Raw genomic sequence first — 19,663 nt, forward strand, 5'->3', positions numbered from 1 at the left:
CTAGACCCACAGGGCGTTCTCAAACAAGGTCGCGATCACGGCTCCCCAGTCTCCTTGGCTTTCTCACACCTACTTCCTTTTTCCATAAGAAAGGTGAACACTCTTTTTGGCTCTCCATTCTTTGAGTGGGGTTTTATTCATGTCTGAATACTTAACAAAACCACTGAGAGTCGAAATCAAATGAGGATGAGATTGTGTCCACGAGGGAGAGAGAGATGCTGCTTCAGGGGTGCTTCCTTCTGGCTTGTCTTGGATGTGCAATTACACTATTATATGGAGTTTTGTCCTCCTGAACGATATCTTTAAAATATATTTTATATGCCGCAAACCACCCTTCCGGGACTAGCCTGCTATAGAGCTCCGTCTAGGAAAGCAGTGAGGATGTGTTTATTGTAAATTATCTTCAGTCCCAGACCCCTCTGGGCTGGAATCCATGTGGAGGAGGGCCTCCTGATTGGTGAAAGTCGAGCTGAGAGCTATGCTCTGCCGAGGCTTCACAGGTGCAAGTTCATCTAGCTTAATATTTTCATTTCTGACCAGAATTGTCCTATCCATGTTTTCTTCACTGTGCCTTGCAACGACAGCATCAAATACATCTAATTTTGGTGGCAAGGTTCCACTTTCAAATAGGTATTTGGCTAAATAAGAGATGCAAATGTTGGATAAGAACGAGGTCACCATGGCAAGGGTCTTAAATGGGAATCTCTGATTATATATGCCACTTTTATCAATGTAATAACCCGGGTAAAAGATCAAGGGCTGCAGGTTCAGGTATGGCTCCCCGCCGGTTACTCTCAGGAAAAGGCCAGAAATGTAACCTGCCACGGCGCCATACGTGTTGGTCCCCTTGATGAATAGCACGCAGAGCAGCTGCGGGAAGATGATGATGTACACGAGGTCGGAGCTGAGGTACCAGAGCCCGTACACCGTCTTCGTCAGCAAGGCCATGGTCATTGCGGAAGCTCCGAACACGAACACCGTGATGCGCATGACCCAGACGAGCTCCTTGTCGGAAGCCTGCAAGAAATCGACATCGAGTCAGTTTTTCTCAGGACGTGCTGGCTCCTCTAGGAGGAGAATGAGATGCCTTCCTGTGTTTTAAAGCTGCTCTAAAGAATCCCCCTGGTTCAAAAGGCTCAGTCTATGGGTAAAACCAGCCGAAACCACAGCATGTGAAGCGAGCAGTCTAGGCAGCCTCCCCGGGCGACCTTGCGAGAGGCTTCTTAGTAAGCAGAGCCCACTGGCTGAATGTCAGAGGGAGACGTGAGATGCGCGCTGGGTCCTCGTAGGGGACGGATAACGCAAGGGAGGATTTCTTTACTTTCCACGTTAAGGAATAGTTTTTCATGTGGCAGTGAGAGGTTGTGGCCTATCTGTCTTCCTCTCTTCCTGGAGGGTAACCGCCTTAAAAAACAAGTGGGACCATTTTGTTAACTATGACCTAGAAAACCTAGAGAAAGGCAAGCCTGAGTCAAGGAAGAAGGTGGAGGGGGGCTCTGGGCCCCTCCGTGAGCACGATCGTGCTGCTCTGCGCCCTGGCGTTCAATAAGGAAAATCAAACTGAGACGCTGTTTTCTGACAAAGGAGGACTTGGGGTTCAAGTGAAGAGCAGACAGGTGTGAGACCAGCACCCATGAAATAGTTACTCATTATCTTCTGCTCTGCCAGGGTTCCTGAATTTCTTATCGTATTTAGTTAAACTCAGAGTTTTTCTAAGTTATTTTAGGTTTCATTGCTCGTTCATCAGAAAGAGAAGACGTTTAAATTATTGCAATATGACTGTACCTCTTGGGAAATAGTTATATTGATTAGTGCCCTTCAGTATTAGCGTGAATGACAACATGCATTAAAAACCTCATATACAGCATGAATAAAGTGCTGAATCAAAGTAGGGTCAGATTTTCATGCAGACTATTAATAAGTATAGAGAAACACCTACATAGTAACTGCAAGGATGAGAACAAGAGCAATAGCGTTATGTTGAAAAAACTGTTCTTACTACCGCAAAAAAAAAAAAAAAAAAAGAGAAAAGCAGAAACTGTTCTTACATTTTGTCTGAAGGAAAGCTGGTAGATGTTGCGAGCAAACATCGAACTTGCTGACAAGATGGAAGAATCTGCTGATGACATGACAGCGGCAGAAACGGCTCCAAGACCAAAGTAAGAAATGTACACGGGGCAGAGGTACTTCAGGACAATCGGCAAGATCATGTCTGACTGTTGGTTGTCCTTGGGGTCGAGAGGCCCGTATCCGGTCTGGCTCCAGTCTGTGGATAGAAACAACAAACACAACAACCAAAGCGCCATCCATCCATCCATCCATCCATCCATCTGGGGTCATCCTATTTACTAGGTAGCTTTCAAAATAAAATCATAACCTATAAACTGGTCTAATCAATGGGAAATCTAATTAGTCTAACAGGGCATGTTAGTTTAATTAGGTGGGAAGTCCATGTACTGGTCCAGTGAAATTGCCTCATATATTCCAGCTGCTAATGGGTTACAGTTAGTCTTATGCACAAGATCTGAACAGAATATGGTGGTGTGAAATATGTATGTATAATTATATATTTAATATATATTTCTCACCGTCAGTGTTACAGTGGTATCTGAAATATAAGACAATTGGCTGACATATCACAAAGGCAGATATATGAACAGACGAGGAACAGTTGTGTGGGGCAGGGAGGGCAGCTGAGGGGTAACTGGTGACTTGGATGAAGCCTGAGTGAGTCAGTCAGTGAAGCTGCAGGAGATTTACCTGTTGATGCGCCAATGGCTCCAATGAGTATGGCTGGCAGAGCCATCACCATGCACCCAAAAGCTGCCAGGAAGGACAGCACTTGAGCGTAGGTGGCCGAGGATGAAGACAGGACCCTCTGGAAGTAGGCTTGCCACGGGATTCCACCCAGCATCTGTGTGGGAACCACGGGGACTCAAAATGAATTGGAGGCAAATAGCATCTATTAGGTATTTTTAAAATGAGAATTTTTTTTTTAACAATCACATTCAGAATGGTCACATGTACGGCTCTGAAGGGTAGAAAATGGTCCTACATGCCACTTGTCTACACTGCTGTCACTAAGTCATCGTCATAGGTTCAGTTGTGCCGAATTTCTCAAGTTCTTTTCTCTCATAATTATTTATGCACAATATTTTCTTTTGCTTGATTTACCTACTTTAAGCTGCATTACACACAACTACCCAGAAACCTTCAATTTGTTCTTATCTGGAAGTTTTAACAGCCACAAAATTATCTCAAAAAATTAAGATTCTGAAACCATGAAGTTTCATTTGATTCAAAACACCCAGTGAATATTTCTGGATTCCAGTCACGTGCCAGGCAATGTAATGGCTGTCAGAGCCCAGAGATGAGTGAAAAATTCCTGCTCTTGAGACCACTGTCCACTGGGAGGGTCAATGCGTTATGGTGTTTTCTAGACGGGGGTGTGCAGAGGCTCAAGACAATATAGAGCATCAAGAAGATACTAGAATTTCTCTTTATATTCATTTCTACCTCATACCTAAATATTGTTGTTTTATTAAATGATTTCCACAATGTGCTAGCACAGTACATATAAGCAGTTTATAATTCCTATCCCTACCTTGGGGGTGTGCTTAACATTCTTATTGAGGATATACAGTAAAAAAGTTTGGAGACACTGAACTTGCATGTAATTTGTTGATGCTCTAAAGAGGTACATATGGGAACAATAATGAGAAACAATCATCTGGGGGTAACGGAGGGGAAAGGTGGGAGGAAGACAGAGGCATGGTAACCATGGTAACCATTACAGAAAGAGCATTTGAGTCCCCTTAAGTATCAAGAGGGTGTCACTAGGTGGAGATGGAGAGGGAGGAGAGTTCTTGGGAAAGAACCCAATATGAAAAAGAAAAAGAAAAAAACAAAGAGGCAGCCATTAGACCACCGTGTGTTTGGTATGGGTAGAGGTCAGGGTGTGTGTGGGTGGTGAGAGAGGAGGCTGGAGCATCCTCTCACTGGCGTAGAGTCAGTGTTCAGTAAATATTTATCATGTGAGTGAGTGAATTGAGGAGGGAACTTCCTACATCACAATGTATTGAAGTTGCTTCTTTGATTGTCTGTCTCTCACTGGCTCCGAGTTCTGGGATATCTGTCTTGTTTATTATTGTCACATCTGTGCCGATCACATATTGGCTCCAGAACAATTTCCTTCTTATAAAAGCCATACAAGCTCAAATGCAGAACAAACAAACAAACAAAACAAAACAAAGGCAAAAGAAGAAATTCTAAACTTCTTCATCCCATGCCTCAAATCTATATGCTTCCAAAACTTTTCCTTTTGTTTTGCAGCCTGTAAATCAGTATATCATTGACATCTTCCATGTCGATGAATATTTCGTCAATAATTTCAATGTCTATGTGAACTGATATATCATAATTTACATACCTGTGTCTATGGACATTTAGGTCATCCAGGTTTGTAAGTCAGGTAAAATCTGGCCTCCACTGACAAACAGGAGCTCTGATGGAAAGGTAGAAATGGGCTTGGAGGGGTGGGATGTGGGTGGGCTGCCAGCGGGGAGACCAGTGAGGGGCTGTCACAATAGGGCCAGGTGATCCAGGAGCTTGATCTAGCGCTAATATAGGGACGGGGGAAGTTTAGGGTGGGACGGGCAGATGCCTCTAGATTACCGTCAGCCGGACTTGACAAGTCATTTCCATGGCAACTGGAAGATCAGAGACCCTTGGTGAAATGTTTCAAGGCTCGCATCTACAGTTTATTTATTCAGTCAGTCATTCCGCATCTATTATTTCATTTCAATCTATCTTACAATTTGAAGGATGAACATGACTTAGTCATACAATTTTTTTGAGTTGGGAGAAACTGTAGCAATCATTGGATATAATGCCTTATCTTGAAGATGAGTAAATCCGAGGACTAAAGTGTGGTGTAGGAGAAAGGACTTTGGGGTCTTGGTTCTCTGTTTCAATCTGTCACTCAGACAATGGTGTGACTGATAATCAAAAAATTGCCTGGTTTTTCTAAGTCTCATCATCTCTCCCATATAACCATAAAATACACCAGCCATGAAGGTAAAATTATACATACATATAATATTTAATCGCCTTCTCCATTCGATTCATAATTGTAAACCATGCCCGAAAAATTTCAGCCAAATGCATTTCTTAACAATCGTTGGGGAAAAAGCCCTCCTCCCCGCCACTGGAAACATTAGTTTACATGTTTTCCTGTCTTCTTACCAGTAAGTTCTTCATGGGGGCAGACACACCTACTTTCAGTGTTAAAATTTAACAAAATGCCACAGACACAAAATGAAATCACAAAATATTGTGAATCTTCTAAAAAGGGAACAAACGTAAACAATTTCCCCTTAATTTGATAACAATTAATCTATTGCTTACTTTGAAATCAAATACATTGTTTTTTTTTTTAAATACATAACCCCTCTAGCAAAATCACAGAGTCACCAAATCTCTGAGGGAGAGGTTCTCTGGTACTCCCTCCCCCTCAGTCTGTGATCTGCCTTGATTTCTTCCATGCCCACCCCTCAAGGCCACCACCTTCACCCACAGGTTCTGCACATTCCCAGCTGCCTGACCTCCCAGCCTTCTTTCTGGGCATCTGTCCTGGGTGACACCTCCCTTCCCTACGTATCTCATGCACTTAAGGCCTTATGACACCACAAATTTAATTAGAGACTGAATGAGTTACTTATTTCAGAAGAAGTTGGATTTTAATGCCTTAATCCAAGATACAAAATAGAATTTTTAGATGGTGTGGCTCTCAGATTGGGGGAGGTATCCGGCAGTAGGGCGTGGTGTTCAGCACAAGTGTGGGCACACCACACATAGCCCCAGGGAAGTGATCGCTTTGACACTTGTCAGTGCCCCCATCCTTCTTCCAGCAGGAAGCAGTCAACCCAGAAACGGACAGGAGCGCGCATTTTAGTGTTACATATAAACACTAAAGTCTTGGAAGTGCGTTTGACTTTAGGACAAGTGAGAGTGCATTCCTCGGGTAAGAGCATCACTTACCAACAACAGAAAGCTATCGAGCCACGTGTAGACTTCAAACGGCTCAATGGTCCCCAGCCAGGGCTTCTGGTACTTGGTGTGCACGGCCGTGAACCCGATGTCAGCAACCGCAGAATGTGACAGAGCGAAGGGGACGCTGATCCACTGCAACCAGAGCGCGGGAGAGCGTTAGGCCGTGTGACTGTCTGGGACGTGCAAGATTTAGTTTATTAGTTTTTTCTCGTAGATGGCACAGCTCAGTGTTCCTCGTGTTCAGGGAAGAACCATGTTCTCTGTGGGACACCGAGAAACACTGACTTAGGAGAGTTAGAGGAGCACATAACCTCTGTGCTAACGCTGCCATTTCACATTAGCTACAGAGCAGCCACCAGAGACCTTTGGGAAGAAAACGCTGAATTTGAGAACTTGACATATGTTTATACATAAACATTTTGTGTTTTCTTAGAATTGGAAGAAGATATCCATTCCTTAAAGTGACCGAGAAGATTTGATTGAAAAGAATTTCTATGTCCCATGAGCAGTTTCATGGATTAACCAAAACTAATATAAGGAAGGGTTAAGAGACAAATACAGATTAGTGTCAAGATTTAAATTTTAACTCTGAGGGAAGTTATTCAAGGGAGATCCCACATGTGTTTCCATCAAGTGGAGGCATGAAGGAGAGGAAGCCCTAGACCTTACTAAGACTTAACTGAGGGCACTTTTCTGTCAAAATCTCACAATGTGACTAGAGGTTTTTCATCCAGTTGATCCACAGAGAAATGAAAAATTGCCAATAGTATACGACTTACTGTGTATTACTCATGATGGGAAAATAGCATTTCTGTTAATTTTTGCTGAGGTAGTATAAAATACCACATTATCTTTCACAAAAGGAGAAAGGAAGGAAAGAAGGAAGAAAAGAAGGGAGAGAGAAGGAAAGGAAGAAGGGAAGGAAGGAAGAAGGAAAGTCTGTGAACGGCCCCACTTACCAGTCCCACGAAAATGCAGAAGAGCTGAACGACATCTGTGTAGGCCACGGAATAGAGCCCGCCCACCAGGGTGTACAGCGTGGCGATAAGGGCGGAGACGATGACGGACACGCGCACATCGGCGCTAATGATCACGCTGATAGTGGCTCCTGGAGGGATTGGATGAGAACAGCCCAGGTGAAGTCACATTCAAATTCTTCCATCTCAGTAAACGGAATATGCACACGCATACCTGCATTTACATACATACATATACATACATACACACACACATATATACATATATATATGCATATGTTTAAAAACCTTCTTTCTTTCTGAAATTAGTGCTTTGCTCACTTATTTGTGTGGGGACACCTGAAATTGACGATTTGATTACAGATCCATGACACATACTACACTGAACACTACTAGAAGATCCTGCAGCAATGCCACCAACTACCTGAAACTCTGACTCTGTTGAACATATGCAGTATATTTACTCACATCCATGAGAAAAATAAGGCTTTATGACAAGCATAACCACCCATCCCCACAGTTCACAATCAGCATTCATTTGCTCTTTTGCGTTAACTCTGACCTCAGCCAGCTTTTACTAGATGACACATGGTAAGAGGTACCAAGGTTTGAAACAAACTTGTAGGAGAAAATAATAAAATTGGTAACTTGTTCCTTCCAACTTTTTCAACTTTGGGAAGGACGACTTATTTTATTTGTTTGCCAGAGAATTCCAGTCTTGTCTCTAGGACGCCAGTGCGCTGAAGAGCTGTAGATTTTAGCATCATGTTTTAAAGTAATTTTCATCATCAAAATTGTAACCCTGCCTTAGAAGTCAATCTATGCTTTTCTGACTTTCTGACTTTGTTTACTATGTTTGTTGGTGTCTGTATTTCCAATAGAATGTTATGGTGTGGACAGCTGGACCACTGCAGTTCTTGGACCACCAGTTCAGAATTCACTTGCTGCCCTACACACCCTTTCCCTGTTCTTTTCAAAAGTGGTATAGTTTATATTTCGTATTATTAAACGCAGCAATGATATTCCTGCCACGTTAACATACATGCAACAAATCTGTGATTTCTTTGAATCATTACTTGCAATCTTGCATTCTACTATCGCTTCTCAATGGCGCGCTAATAGCATAGGCAGCCCACCCGAGATGAAAAATCCATTATCTAAAGAGCAGTATATTTTGATCTAAGATAACAATGCAAAATATTTTTCAAGAAATTTTTTCTTAGTGCTTTGGCTTTGGTATCAAAATTGAATTACTTTCTTGCATAAAAACTGGTTGAGGAAAGGAAATGCCTAGTAAGGAATTGGGAGAGGAAGACAAGGGAAAGTGGTCAGTTATTTGCAAGTGACTTTGGGTAACTGACTGAATTACTGTTGTATATGGACATTTAACAAGTTATTGTTTTTTTCTCCTGAGATGATTTACTACATGTTGAAACTTCAGTCACAATTCTTTGTCATTCATCTTTGGTCTAGTTCTCTACTTTAAGAACAACATTTTAGAGTCATACCCCATGAATTATGAAAAGTCCAATCATTACCCAACCTCTTTTGAATGCTGTTTAATTTCCCACCCTTTTGTGAAACTTCTATTAATCCTACACGTAGGGAGGCTGTATATTATAGAAGAAAGATCACTAGACGGGGAGCCGAAAGATTTAGGGTCCTAGTAAATGCTGCCATTTGGCTGTAACTCAGTGGTTTTAAAGAAGTCACCTACTTTCGTCCCACTATTAAGGTTGGGATGAATCTTTTCTCTAAATATTTTCTAAATCACCCCATCATTTGTCGTGAGTAAAATCAAAGTTATACTTCCAGCTCTGTTGTGAAATATTAATTAACTCATGCAGCCGTAAAACTAAATATACTGCAAATAAAGTTATAAAAATTATCTGAATTGAGCCATTAAAAGTGTAAATGTACATTTCTTTAAGAAGCTGTAAGGGTGTTGTCTGTTTATACCAAGAAGGTAGTTTAAGATACTCCTAAGCTTTAGTGATGAGCTATGCTCATTCATACATATTCACAGTAAGGTGGTGAAAGATCTCGTCCCAAGTTATTTCTAATAAACCCTAACTTTGAGTTACGTCCAACTATTATTTTTGAAGAAAATAGAGGTGTTAATTTAAAATTCACACACATTCTCTTTACCAGAGCACATATTTCAAGAATAGCAGTAATATTTCATAAATGTTGTTTGACATGTGTGTGTGGACAGACATTAATATATTTTACGTATGTGTTGACAGGCACACACAGATGTAGACACATGTATTTACAAAAATAACTGATTGCAGCAAGGTTGAGTTTAGCTATTAAATTTCCAGAATACTTTAGAAATAATAGATTATTCATTCTGTTCTCCCTTCAGGGCTCTGTTATATAAGTTGATCTTTATTCCGTGAGAGTGAACATTTTGTATCCTGTCTAGAATAGTCTAGAGAGACAGGAATGAAAAGTGGTGTAAACTAATATCTGATATTACAGAGACCAGATCTGATGATAATACTGAGACCAGAAGACTAGCTTGTAGTCTGATATGCAACAGAGAAGGAAATTCATCTTATCTGACTTTTGTTTTGTCCACTTAAAGTTTGACTGTAGACATAAGCCCATTGTTTCCATTTGTAAGAGGAGATGGAGAGTAACACAGCGTGTTCTGGGTATCACACATACACACGGCTCACTGAGGAAGGACAAGGAACGTCCAGCTCTGCTGGTCTTCAGGAAGGAACTCAACACTCAGTAGGACGGTGTAGATTTCTCCTTGATGAACAGGGAAGGTACTGAACCTGAAGATCTCCCACTGAAATCTCTCATTTTCTAGGTCGTATCAGTGGGCTGAGAATCCAAGGACCAAAGACAGGCTGTCCTCAGCACTGATGGATCTTGATAGTAAGTTAGACCCCAAAGAGTCTAAGTCCATTTTCCAAATCCCTGAATATGTCTACAACCCAACAGTCTAAGATGTAATGGGATTACACTGAGAAAGGAAGGATTGTTGTTTTCCTTTTTCTCTTTTGAAGAACATGTAGCTATAGGTGATTCATTCATTCATTCATTTGTGATAGGACTGTAAGTGTTAATAAGACACAGGTCCTGCCTTCAAGAAATTGATAGTTCCTTTTGTGAGACTGGAAATTGGGAAATAGATAAATAGGCACGTAATCATACAAAGTGGTAAATTCAATGGAAACAGAATTCCTGGTGCCTCAGGAAGCCCATAGGAAAGGCATCCAGCAGGTTCAAGATGACTGCCCTGAGGAAGTGACATCTCTAGCAGATCTGAAGAAACTACCTGGTTGGCTAGAAAGGAAAGAGGGGCGTAAGTCCTAAGCAGAGGGCAGTGTGCTTGCAAAGGGTCAGAACTGCCATTCTGGAGGAAGGGAGAAGGAAAAGCCCAAGTTGTAAGAAGCCTTCCTAGCCTGGTTCAAAGACCTGGTTTTAAGCAGGAAAGGGATGTGATCAGATTGGGTCTTATGGGAGAAAAGCGGGGGGTTGGTGGCATTAATCCAGGTGCTGGAGGTTGGGGGTGGCCTGGCCTGTAGCTGAAGAAAGTAAAGCTGTGTATCTGATGCTCATTCAACCAGAGATGCGCACAGAACGACGTTCTTTGGTACTTACCTAAGGCAGAGAAAATGGCCGCAGCCCAGAACATTTCCCCCATCAGTGCGGGAATGAACAGGAGCCCTCCCATGCGCTTTCCATAGATCTGCTGAAAGGGGTCTAACATGGTCACATATCCCTTGGAACGCATGGGTTTGGCAAAGAACAGACCACCTAAAGGAAATTAAAGCAAGCGTTAATGAGAAAGTGAAAAATCCCTAATACAATAGTCTTTGCCAACCTCTTACTATATATAATTTCTGAAGGGAAATGAATTTTTTAGAACACTGATACATGCTGAGGAACCTGTCTGCAAAATCCAGTGAGTACAGGACCAAGAAATATTTAGCAACAAAGTGGAAATTTCTTAACACAATTGTCGTTGTGTGCATCCAAGGCCATACATGGCATGGAAGAGGCATGTGGATTGAGACACATGGACCAGCAGTGCACTCGTAAAATGTCTTCATGTATTTGTGTCACCCAGCAGGGCATTCAGATATTTGATTAAGCACAGGATCCAACAAAAGTATTCTAAGTGCAGAAGAAATTTAGGAGCTCTCTGTTATATAATATTCTTGACATTTTATTAGTTTGATTTACAAAATGAAATGCAGGTACAATTCAAGTTGATTCATTTTTAACGATATGTCCACACTATTTTGGAAAGAAAAAACACCATTATGTTAAGAAATTCACTGTTTTGATAGCAAAACAATCAAGGGAATTTTTTTAAACATATTCCATAATCAAGAGATCCAATCACCTGAACGTTAGTGTTACCACTTTCTGATAACAGCTACTTAGGGATTTCCGGTAGCATTTCCCACAACAGTGGTCACACCGTTTGACTTATTTCACTTGTTATTTATACTCCTGATCTATATGCTTTACTGACTGAGTCACTCGGGTGTAAACTTTGCTTACCTAGAATCAGGCTAAGGGAGTATCCAATTGGTGCTTGAGCCCACGCTAGACCATAATCCGGAACGTACACGGCTTCGGCCGTCCCATTGATGTAACCTCCTCCGACCCAGGTGGCTGAAACAGAGTGAGAAGTGAGGGGAAGACGTGTCATACCTGCCATCCCTGAGACCCACTCAGCCCCGCACGGCGGCCCTGAACACCAAGTGGCTGGTGACACAGCCACCGGAGACATGGCGTGTCTGAAGTGTTGGAAGAATGCAAAGGGCACATCGGATTTCAAAGACTTAGCATGGAAAAATAAATGTAAGGTTCCTCATTTTTGTTTTTGTAATGGTTACACGGCAAAAGAAAAACATTTTCCATGTACTGCGTTATGCAATTCTATTATTTACATTAATTCACCTATTTTTTAATGTTTTTTTAAACTGATAGGTAGAAGATTTCAGATTAGATTTGTGGCTTACATCATATTTCCATTGAACAGTGTTGCCCCAGATATTTTCTAAATCCATTGTCATCAACATTTTAAAATGATATTATTATATCATAAAGTCTGAGACCACATACAATATATAATACTATATGACTACTCCTCAATAATACTATGATTTTCCCCCCAGCCTCCATAACATGGGGTCAAGTGTCTTCATTTCAAGGGCCTTTTGTTTTAATTGTATTGATCTTTCTCTTGATCATGACTGTTGTCTTCGAGGAGTGGGAGGGGTGTGTGTGTGTGCGTGTGCTTTTCACCAATAGAGTCACTCTGTAAGCATGCTGGGTGCGTAGGATTTTGGCAAATCTATTCTGAATTATAACGAAGTTGTACTCACTCCCTTACGCTGTTACGGGAGTGGGGAGGGAGGTGGCTGCCAGGTGCCCTAACGTGAGCTTAAATTACCTTTTCCTTCTCTGTCATCCCAAGAACCCGACCTACACTTAGGGCTAGATCAGCCTTCAGGAGAATTTACAACATTGGCTGCATGCCCATTTGCAATTCTTTGTTCTGCTCCGGGTCTTTCAGTGAGATGCTTGATATTTCATAAAGAATAATAAGAAATATGTCTTCTTCAGATGTTATTTAATAACATTTCTGTAGCATAGTAGGTGAAGAGGGCCATGGAACCAAAGAAAAGACATTTTGATTAAACAAGTTTGGGCCAAGAATGCTCTGTAAACGCTATCATTTTCTCTGAGAAGACACTAGACTAGTTGATTCTTGCTGAAAAGCCCAAGTTACTGGAACACTCAGATCTTTGCAGTTTGTATCCTTTTAAGAGTATAGTCAAAACATTTAAAATAATCCCTAGGTAGAATTTGTGTCAAATTATGAGGAACAGAGGCTGGCGTGAAGCTTATCAAATATGAGAGTGAACTCTGGGCTGTACCATGCAGTGGGGAATAAAATTTGACTCTGAAAAGTCCCCTGAAATTTCGCGGTTAGAATGTAAGTAAAATAAATAACATGTACGTGAAGCTGCCAAAGACAAGTGTTTCTATTGTGTTTCTCGCCAAAATTTATCAAAGCAAAGCAGAGAGAACGTTCAAGGGTTAATCTTATTTTTAAAAGTCAACGTGAAAAGACCTTCCTGCCAAGGAAATTTAAGTACATTTAAGTGGAGAGTTTATATACAAAATCCTCAAGTGGACAAATGCGTATTTAGCAACCACCCCGTCTTCACGGTAGCTTTTCCATGGTGTTGATATATAACAAATGCTATGATGTGCTTTTCTCATCCTAAACCCTGCTGAAATTTTAAAGACTCCCCCCACCCCTCACTGGGCGAGTAACCAGGGCCTGGAGCAGCGGATTCTCACAGGCACAGCCCCTGAGACCTCACGTTCCGCCTGGCACCTGGGACCCTTGACTCCGCACCAGCAATGTTTTGCTGCATTAAGTAAATGTCTGATGGTCTTACAAGCACAACACTTACTAGCGATCATTTTTCATTGTGTAGGTCTCCTCTCCCTTTCCAGAAAGAAAACTGGTACCTGAATGATTGCAAATATTATAATATAGAAGTGCAGACTTGATTACTTATTATGACTAAAGCCCCTCCATTTTTATCCATCTGGTCCTTTGCATGTTTGTATATTTCATGTCAGATTCATGAGTGAGAACAAGAATTCTTTTAAATTATATGCATTTTTATTTTCAATCTTTAGTCTTTGTACAATCAATGAATCTGACAAGGTTTAGATAATATGGTTCAGATTTTAATTGAATTATGATATTGATCAGGGCTCTTTTCAGTTCTGAGAGAGAAAAAAAAAGTCTTTAAAAGCTGAGCTCGAGCAGCTTTATAAGAAATATCATAATTCAAATTTTTTCTATACATTTTAATAGCCTGTTAGATTAAAAATCACTCTAAATGACAAAAGATAAATTCTGAAATATTATCTTTACGGACATAATAAATGTACTATTAAATTAGAGTAATAGAACATGATCATAATTTACAATGAACAAAATACTTTGGCATACAACAGCTCATTTATTCTTTTCAACAGTTTGAGTGAAATCAAAAACTTCGTCCTTCTATTTTGCTTTTCTTCTTATTTTCTTTGTCAGAGGAGAAATCTGAAGGAACTATAATTACAGTGCTTTAATGCGGTTCAGATACGGTATCATATGTGGATCTTTAGAGGAAAGAAGGAATGTCTGTGCTCTAATGAAAACTGACAATGAAGGTATGAAGGTGTGTCTTCGTCAGCAGTTGGATACTAAGAGAAAAACCAAGAAAATCTACATGAACGTCTCGGTGAACATCTGCAGGTGGTAGGAAACTGGGTGATTTTTATTCTTCATGTTCCTGTATTTTTCTAACTTTGTGTGTTGTGCATCACAGAAAATATTTTGCAAAGCATTTCTTTTCTGCATATGTGTGTATGTAGAAAAAATTAGAAACAGAGGGTACAAGAGAGTTCTTTTTACCCTGGGTACCTTCACAAAGAAGTGGGGAGAGACCTGTGGAGGGCTGGGTGCGGTCACTGCAGGGGCCCCGGCATGGCTGCCAGACCTGGGTGTAGCCCTGGCTCTGACCCTTACTAAGCACGGGAGGCTGGGTCCTGACGTAACCAGAGCCCTTCCCTAGTGACGTCATGAAGATTGAACGGAACCATGTACAGCTGGTGAAGAGTTAAACAAACAAGATGTGAATATCTGAAAGGTAGAATCGACCGTCCATCAGTTATTCTACAACATTATAGGTTTCAGATGGCCAAACAGGGATGCAGTCTTCCCAGACTGGCTTGGAAAACTTTGTGATAAACAGGGTGAATCAATTTTAACCAGCACTTCAGGAATGAAATTTGACATCATCTCCATATGATTTGCAGTGGGGTACTTTTCCACTGAGCACTCCCCTCATATTAATCCACTGAGAGTTCCTGTTCGTATGGATTATGTCGCTAACATTTAAGAACTTACTGAGTCTAAAATGAGATGTGTGCTGTTAGTGAATACATATCAGGTGATATTACAGATATAATTTTAAATTGTTGTTTTTCAATATTATTTTCAACAACCGAGAAGAACACAAAAGAAAAACAAGCCACCACTTAATCAGAACCACCTCTGGGCAAAGGAGGAAAGACTGCTCCTAGCACAGAGAGGCTTGAATGGGCAAGAGCTGCAGCTGGCAACTGAGGGATTCCTACTAGGACACACCCTGGCTTTTTTTCATTTCGTATCAATGTTCCTGGGAATGTTTTTCTCAGAGCCGTGGATTCATAACATGTGATCGTCTTCCTGTGAGTAAATTATTTCATTACATGGGAGAATAAGGTTTCAAAACAGGACATCCATCAATTTGGAACTGGGTTGCCCCCATGTTGATTTATTCAGTTTTAACTAGTTAGTTAAAATCACTAGTTAGTGTTCATTGGCTAGTTAGTATTCATTAAGACAAGTCAAAGTCACAGCTTTACGCCTGTCTCCATGAACAGGAGGGGATGCTGCTTGTACCACATTAATGCACAGAGACACAACTTGTAAGGCTAAGGCACTTCTGCACGTTCCTCCACCCCTTTGTTTTTACTGCCTCCACCCGCTCAACAGCCCAGATAGCCCAGATTTGTTTCACTGATATTCTGTCCAGTAATTGATTATAAAATCATTAGTTCCAGCGCTACTGAGTTGAAACCGTTTTAATTTTGTTCTAAATAAATGTAAAAAATTATTTTTTAAATATAAAAGTAGTGAACACGGAGAATCCCCCAAGGACAAAGAACAAGATTTGCTTTGTCCCTGGAGCAGCTAGGGTGGGATGGCTGCAGGGGTAGGCACGTCGGCACCCACCTGTCATGGTGAATCCGCCCACCAGCAGCCCGATGTCGCGGCCGCCCACAATGATGGCCTCGCTGCGCTCCCCCGAGCTGCCACTGTTCTTGGTTCTCCACGCGGCCCATATTCCAACCAGCAATATGAGAAGGTAGAACACCACGATGGCTATCAGCCCTTCCACCTGGAAAGTGCTGGCTCCTGACATCCTGTACCACTTAAAGAAGAACATTGAAGCCGCACGTTCACCTGTGGTTGCCAACAAGTGTCCTTTCCATCTATTTCTATTCAACAACTGAACCTTGTTTTGGGTTTGCAAGAAACAGAAAAAATTGGAGATGCTGTTTAAGGAATAATCATTTTGTGTTAAATAAATTCGTGCAATGTAAAATTAACCTTGTCTTGTGTTTTAACTCAGTAACAGTCGAGAAATCACTTACAAACAGTGTGTCTGTATTTGCTTTTTGGAACTATGTACTTATTCAATCTAGAATTGCTCAGTAGTGTAAGTGTATCATAAAAGATTACTCTGAGAATTGACCCATATTCATTCATTCATTATCCTACCCCTCCTTTCAAACAACTTCAGGGAGTTGTTCCAGAAGTAATGTGACATGCAAATATCTGGGGGAAAAAATAACAACTTTAGGGAAATCCATTTCAGAACCACACGGCCTCCAATTTTCAACAAGTGAAGTGCCCGAGGTTTAAGTTACTGCAGCCACTGAAGAGTTGCGTTGTTTAAAGGGTCTCCCTCCCGATCAACTGTCCCCATCCACTGTCCTCCGTTCCTCCGATCTGTCCTCCACCCCCTTAATGGCACATACAAGAAAACGATTTAAAATACAGAAATGCCTAAAACATAATGGAACGTCAGAGGCACTAAAAACAAGACGCTTGGAAGAGACATGCCAAGTTCTAACGCCTTTACTTTCTGGAATTCTCTTGTTCTCTCTTATCTTCCCCGCCTGACCGCGTCTGTTCATGCTCCCCAATTTACACAAACAAGTTTCTGGGGGAAAACTCAGATATCTGCGCACGCAGGTGAGTGACAGACCTAGGGCGAAAGAACCAGCCCCCCCTGGGGTGCTGGGTAGGCGATGGGAGCCCCGGCGGCGGGTGGGGAGGTGGGGTGGGTTTTGCCTTTGCAGCCAGAGCCGGGAGGGACGGCTGCCCCTCCCGCGTCCCCGGTGCCCCTCCCGCGCCCTCGGTGTCCCTCCTGCGCCCCGCTGCCCCTCCCGCGCCCCTGGTGTCTCTCCCGCGCCCCAGTGTCCCTCCTGCGCCCCCGGTGTCCCCGCGTCTCCGGCGCCCCTACTACGCCCCGACTTAACAGCCGCTCGCGCTCGCACCCGCACCCGCACCCGAGGACCCGGACCGCGGGACCCGCCCCGCCGGGCGTGCCCGCGGGAGGCCCAGAGCCGCGTCGGAGGGCTGGCCCCGACGCGCTCCTACCTGGAGAGGTCGCCGCGCAGGGAAGCGCTCCGCGGGTCCGGGCTCCTCTCGGGAACCGTGGAGGCCGAGGCTGCGCGGGACACGGGAGGGGTGGTCAGGGGCGCAGGGCGGCAGGGCCAGGAGGGTCAGGCTCCGGAGACTCCGCACCCCGGGTCTCCCGGAACGCGGCGCGCGCGAGCTGACAGGTGTGGGCGCGGCGAAGTGGCGATCGATCCGGTATTGGCCACAGACCCCTTTATAAGGGCGGCAGGCGGGCGATCGTCAGAGCCGGGGAGGCGGACGTCAGAGGAAAGTGCCCCGCGAGCCGGCGGGCGTGGGGCGCAGGGCGCAGGGGACGCGCCGGAGCCACCAGGCCGGGCTGGGCTCTGGGCTCCCGGCCAGCGGCCCGGCGGGGTCCCGGCCTGACGACACGGGCGCGGCGCTGCCACTCCCGCCCCCCTCCTCCTGGAAGCAGGGCGTGATTCCCCAGGGTCATGTCCAATGCCTACTTCCCACGACTCTGGTTGGAAGCAGGGAATGGGGAGACGGGGAGGGTCTCAGGAAGTTGTTTTCAGGTGCAGCCGCTGGAGGTGCAGCAGAGAGGAGGGGTCGAGGGGTTTTGTTTGCCCAGACCTGCGGGAACGGTTTCTTGAGGGGCCTCTCACTGGTGCTCAGGGGCTGCCTCCCTCCCGGGCCTCTGCTGGAGGCTCATTCTGGCTTCCCTGCAAGGTGTCCTCTGAAGGAGATATTTTGGGAAGGTTTCGAGAGTCATTTTTAAATTCATACCCTTTCCTCTTAAAAATGGGATCAAAATGAAAGACTGTAGGAGTCGTCCAAAACAGCAATGGAGGTAGCAGGTAAGCCAGACAAGGCTGAGCCGACAAGGTTGCTTGCCCACCGAAGTACGCTATTCCAGAGCTGCAAAATTTTGCTATATACGTTTTAAATATCTATCTACACCTAGACACCTATAGCTAACACCTACCTTATGTATCCACGGGTATAGTTGCATATCTGTAGCTATATTTACATCTAGTTATATTTATGTATCTATATAGATAGATACAGATATCTGTGTGTATTTCTGTAAGTGTGTGAGTGTAGGGGATGGAGAGAGAGAGAGAGAGAGAGAGAGCGTGAGCATGCCATAGAGCTACAGCCCCTCTGGCCGCTCTCTCACTCGGTCCCATATTCCACCAGCTGTGTCAGTGAATTAAACAGTGATATATGAAAATCTAGTAAAAGATCGAATTAATAAGAGTGTTCCTTAACTACTGTCCACCTCTCTCTGCACAAGATTTCAGATCATCCCCCGTTTTCTTACACTGGATTTGGAAATGAACTTTCACACTTATCTCGTTTTCTTTGTTCTCTGTATATACAATGACAGCATCCAACCACCTTGGCTGAGATAAAGCCTACGGAGGTCAAACAGCTCAGATAGAGGAGAAGGGCCTGTGTGTGGTTACCTTGTCTGGTTTGTATGATTAGCTCACGGCTTTTCTGGAAAACAGTTGCATAGCCTGTCAATATAACTCCATTTTTACAGTTTTACATTTACATTAATTTAAGCAATTTTGAGAAACGGACTGAGGGAAGACAGAGGTGGAATTTCATATAATTACTCAAGTGCTTTTCGCAGAGATTCATTCATTCACTCATTCATTCGTTTTGTTTTTGACAGTTATAACTCAGTTTCTGCTTCTGGACATTGGCCACAGGTTAACTTCCGTCTTTCCTACCAGAATATACTTCAGGTGATGATGGCAGAAAGCGTGTGACTGTAGCAGGCCCGGCATGGGCAATGGCAGTGTGTGAAGTAGTGTCCACTGCTAAGGTCAGGAGGTAGACTCAAATCCAGGGAGGGACGAAATAGGAGGCTGTCCTCAGAGAAATATCGCCAGGGCTTTTAGGTATAAGCGTCGGGATGCAGCCAGGATGTGGGCTGTCCGTGGGGCCCACCTAATCCACTTTAAGAAGCTGGACTTGCCAGAGTCCAGATTCAGTGCCAGATCTGGGAGGTACAATGACCTTGAAGGTGGCCAAACAAATTCTGACCTGGCAGAGGAGCTGTCCTTTATGACAAAGAACACCAGTTGAAAACAACAACAGCTGACGTACTGTACTGAGTCTACTTCTGGGGAGACATTTGCTCATTTGCCGCATCCTTTGAGCTCCTCCGCCCGACCTCAGGATGACGCTGCTTGTGAATTTCTGCTCCAGGACGTGCTCTCCCTGACACCCATTCCTCTTTTGTCTTCAATATGCATCATCTCTCTGTCCATGCTCCAGAGAATACGTGATCACGCATGCGGTTAGAGAAATTCATGTCAGTGGAAGATCAGTTGCAGCTTTGGTGGATAGAAAAGCAGGGATTGCCTTTCCAAATCATTCA

At 43.3% G+C, this 19,663-nt stretch overlaps 1 protein-coding gene across 1 annotated transcript; it reads right to left on the reverse strand.

Moving 5' to 3' along the window:
• Positions 1–387: 387 nt before the first annotated feature.
• SLC5A7 (solute carrier family 5 member 7) lies at positions 388–16,213 on the reverse strand. Its single transcript, XM_029231784.1, has 8 exons — positions 15,856–16,213; positions 11,559–11,672; positions 10,650–10,805; positions 7,011–7,159; positions 6,040–6,183; positions 2,761–2,914; positions 2,049–2,266; positions 388–1,017 (listed from the first exon to the last, which is right to left on the reverse strand). The coding sequence occupies exons 1-8, from the start codon at positions 16,067–16,069 to the stop codon at positions 388–390; spliced, it is 1,779 nt and encodes a 592-aa protein (XP_029087617.1). The 5' UTR covers positions 16,070–16,213.
• Between the last annotated feature and the right edge of the window lie 3,450 nt (positions 16,214–19,663).

The sequence above is a fragment of the Monodon monoceros genome, unplaced genomic scaffold (assembly GCF_005190385.1).
Source record: "Monodon monoceros isolate NGI ecotype Baffin Bay Population unplaced genomic scaffold, NGI_Narwhal_1 Super_Scaffold_19, whole genome shotgun sequence".
Lineage (NCBI taxonomy): Eukaryota > Metazoa > Chordata > Mammalia > Artiodactyla > Monodontidae > Monodon > Monodon monoceros.

Excerpts from the sequence above, each read along its gene's own strand:
- SLC5A7 (XM_029231784.1), bottom strand. The coding sequence starts at position 16,069 with ATGTTCTTCTTTAAGTGGTACAGGATGTCAGGAGCCAGCACTTTCCAG. Across the intron at positions 11,673-15,855 it reads GGGCGGATTCACCATGACAG|CCACCTGGGTCGGAGGAGGT; the intron begins GTGGGTGCCGAC and ends ACTCTGTTTCAG. Across the intron at positions 10,806-11,558 it reads CTCCCTTAGCCTGATTCTAG|GTGGTCTGTTCTTTGCCAAA; the intron begins GTAAGCAAAGTT and ends AATTTCCTTTAG.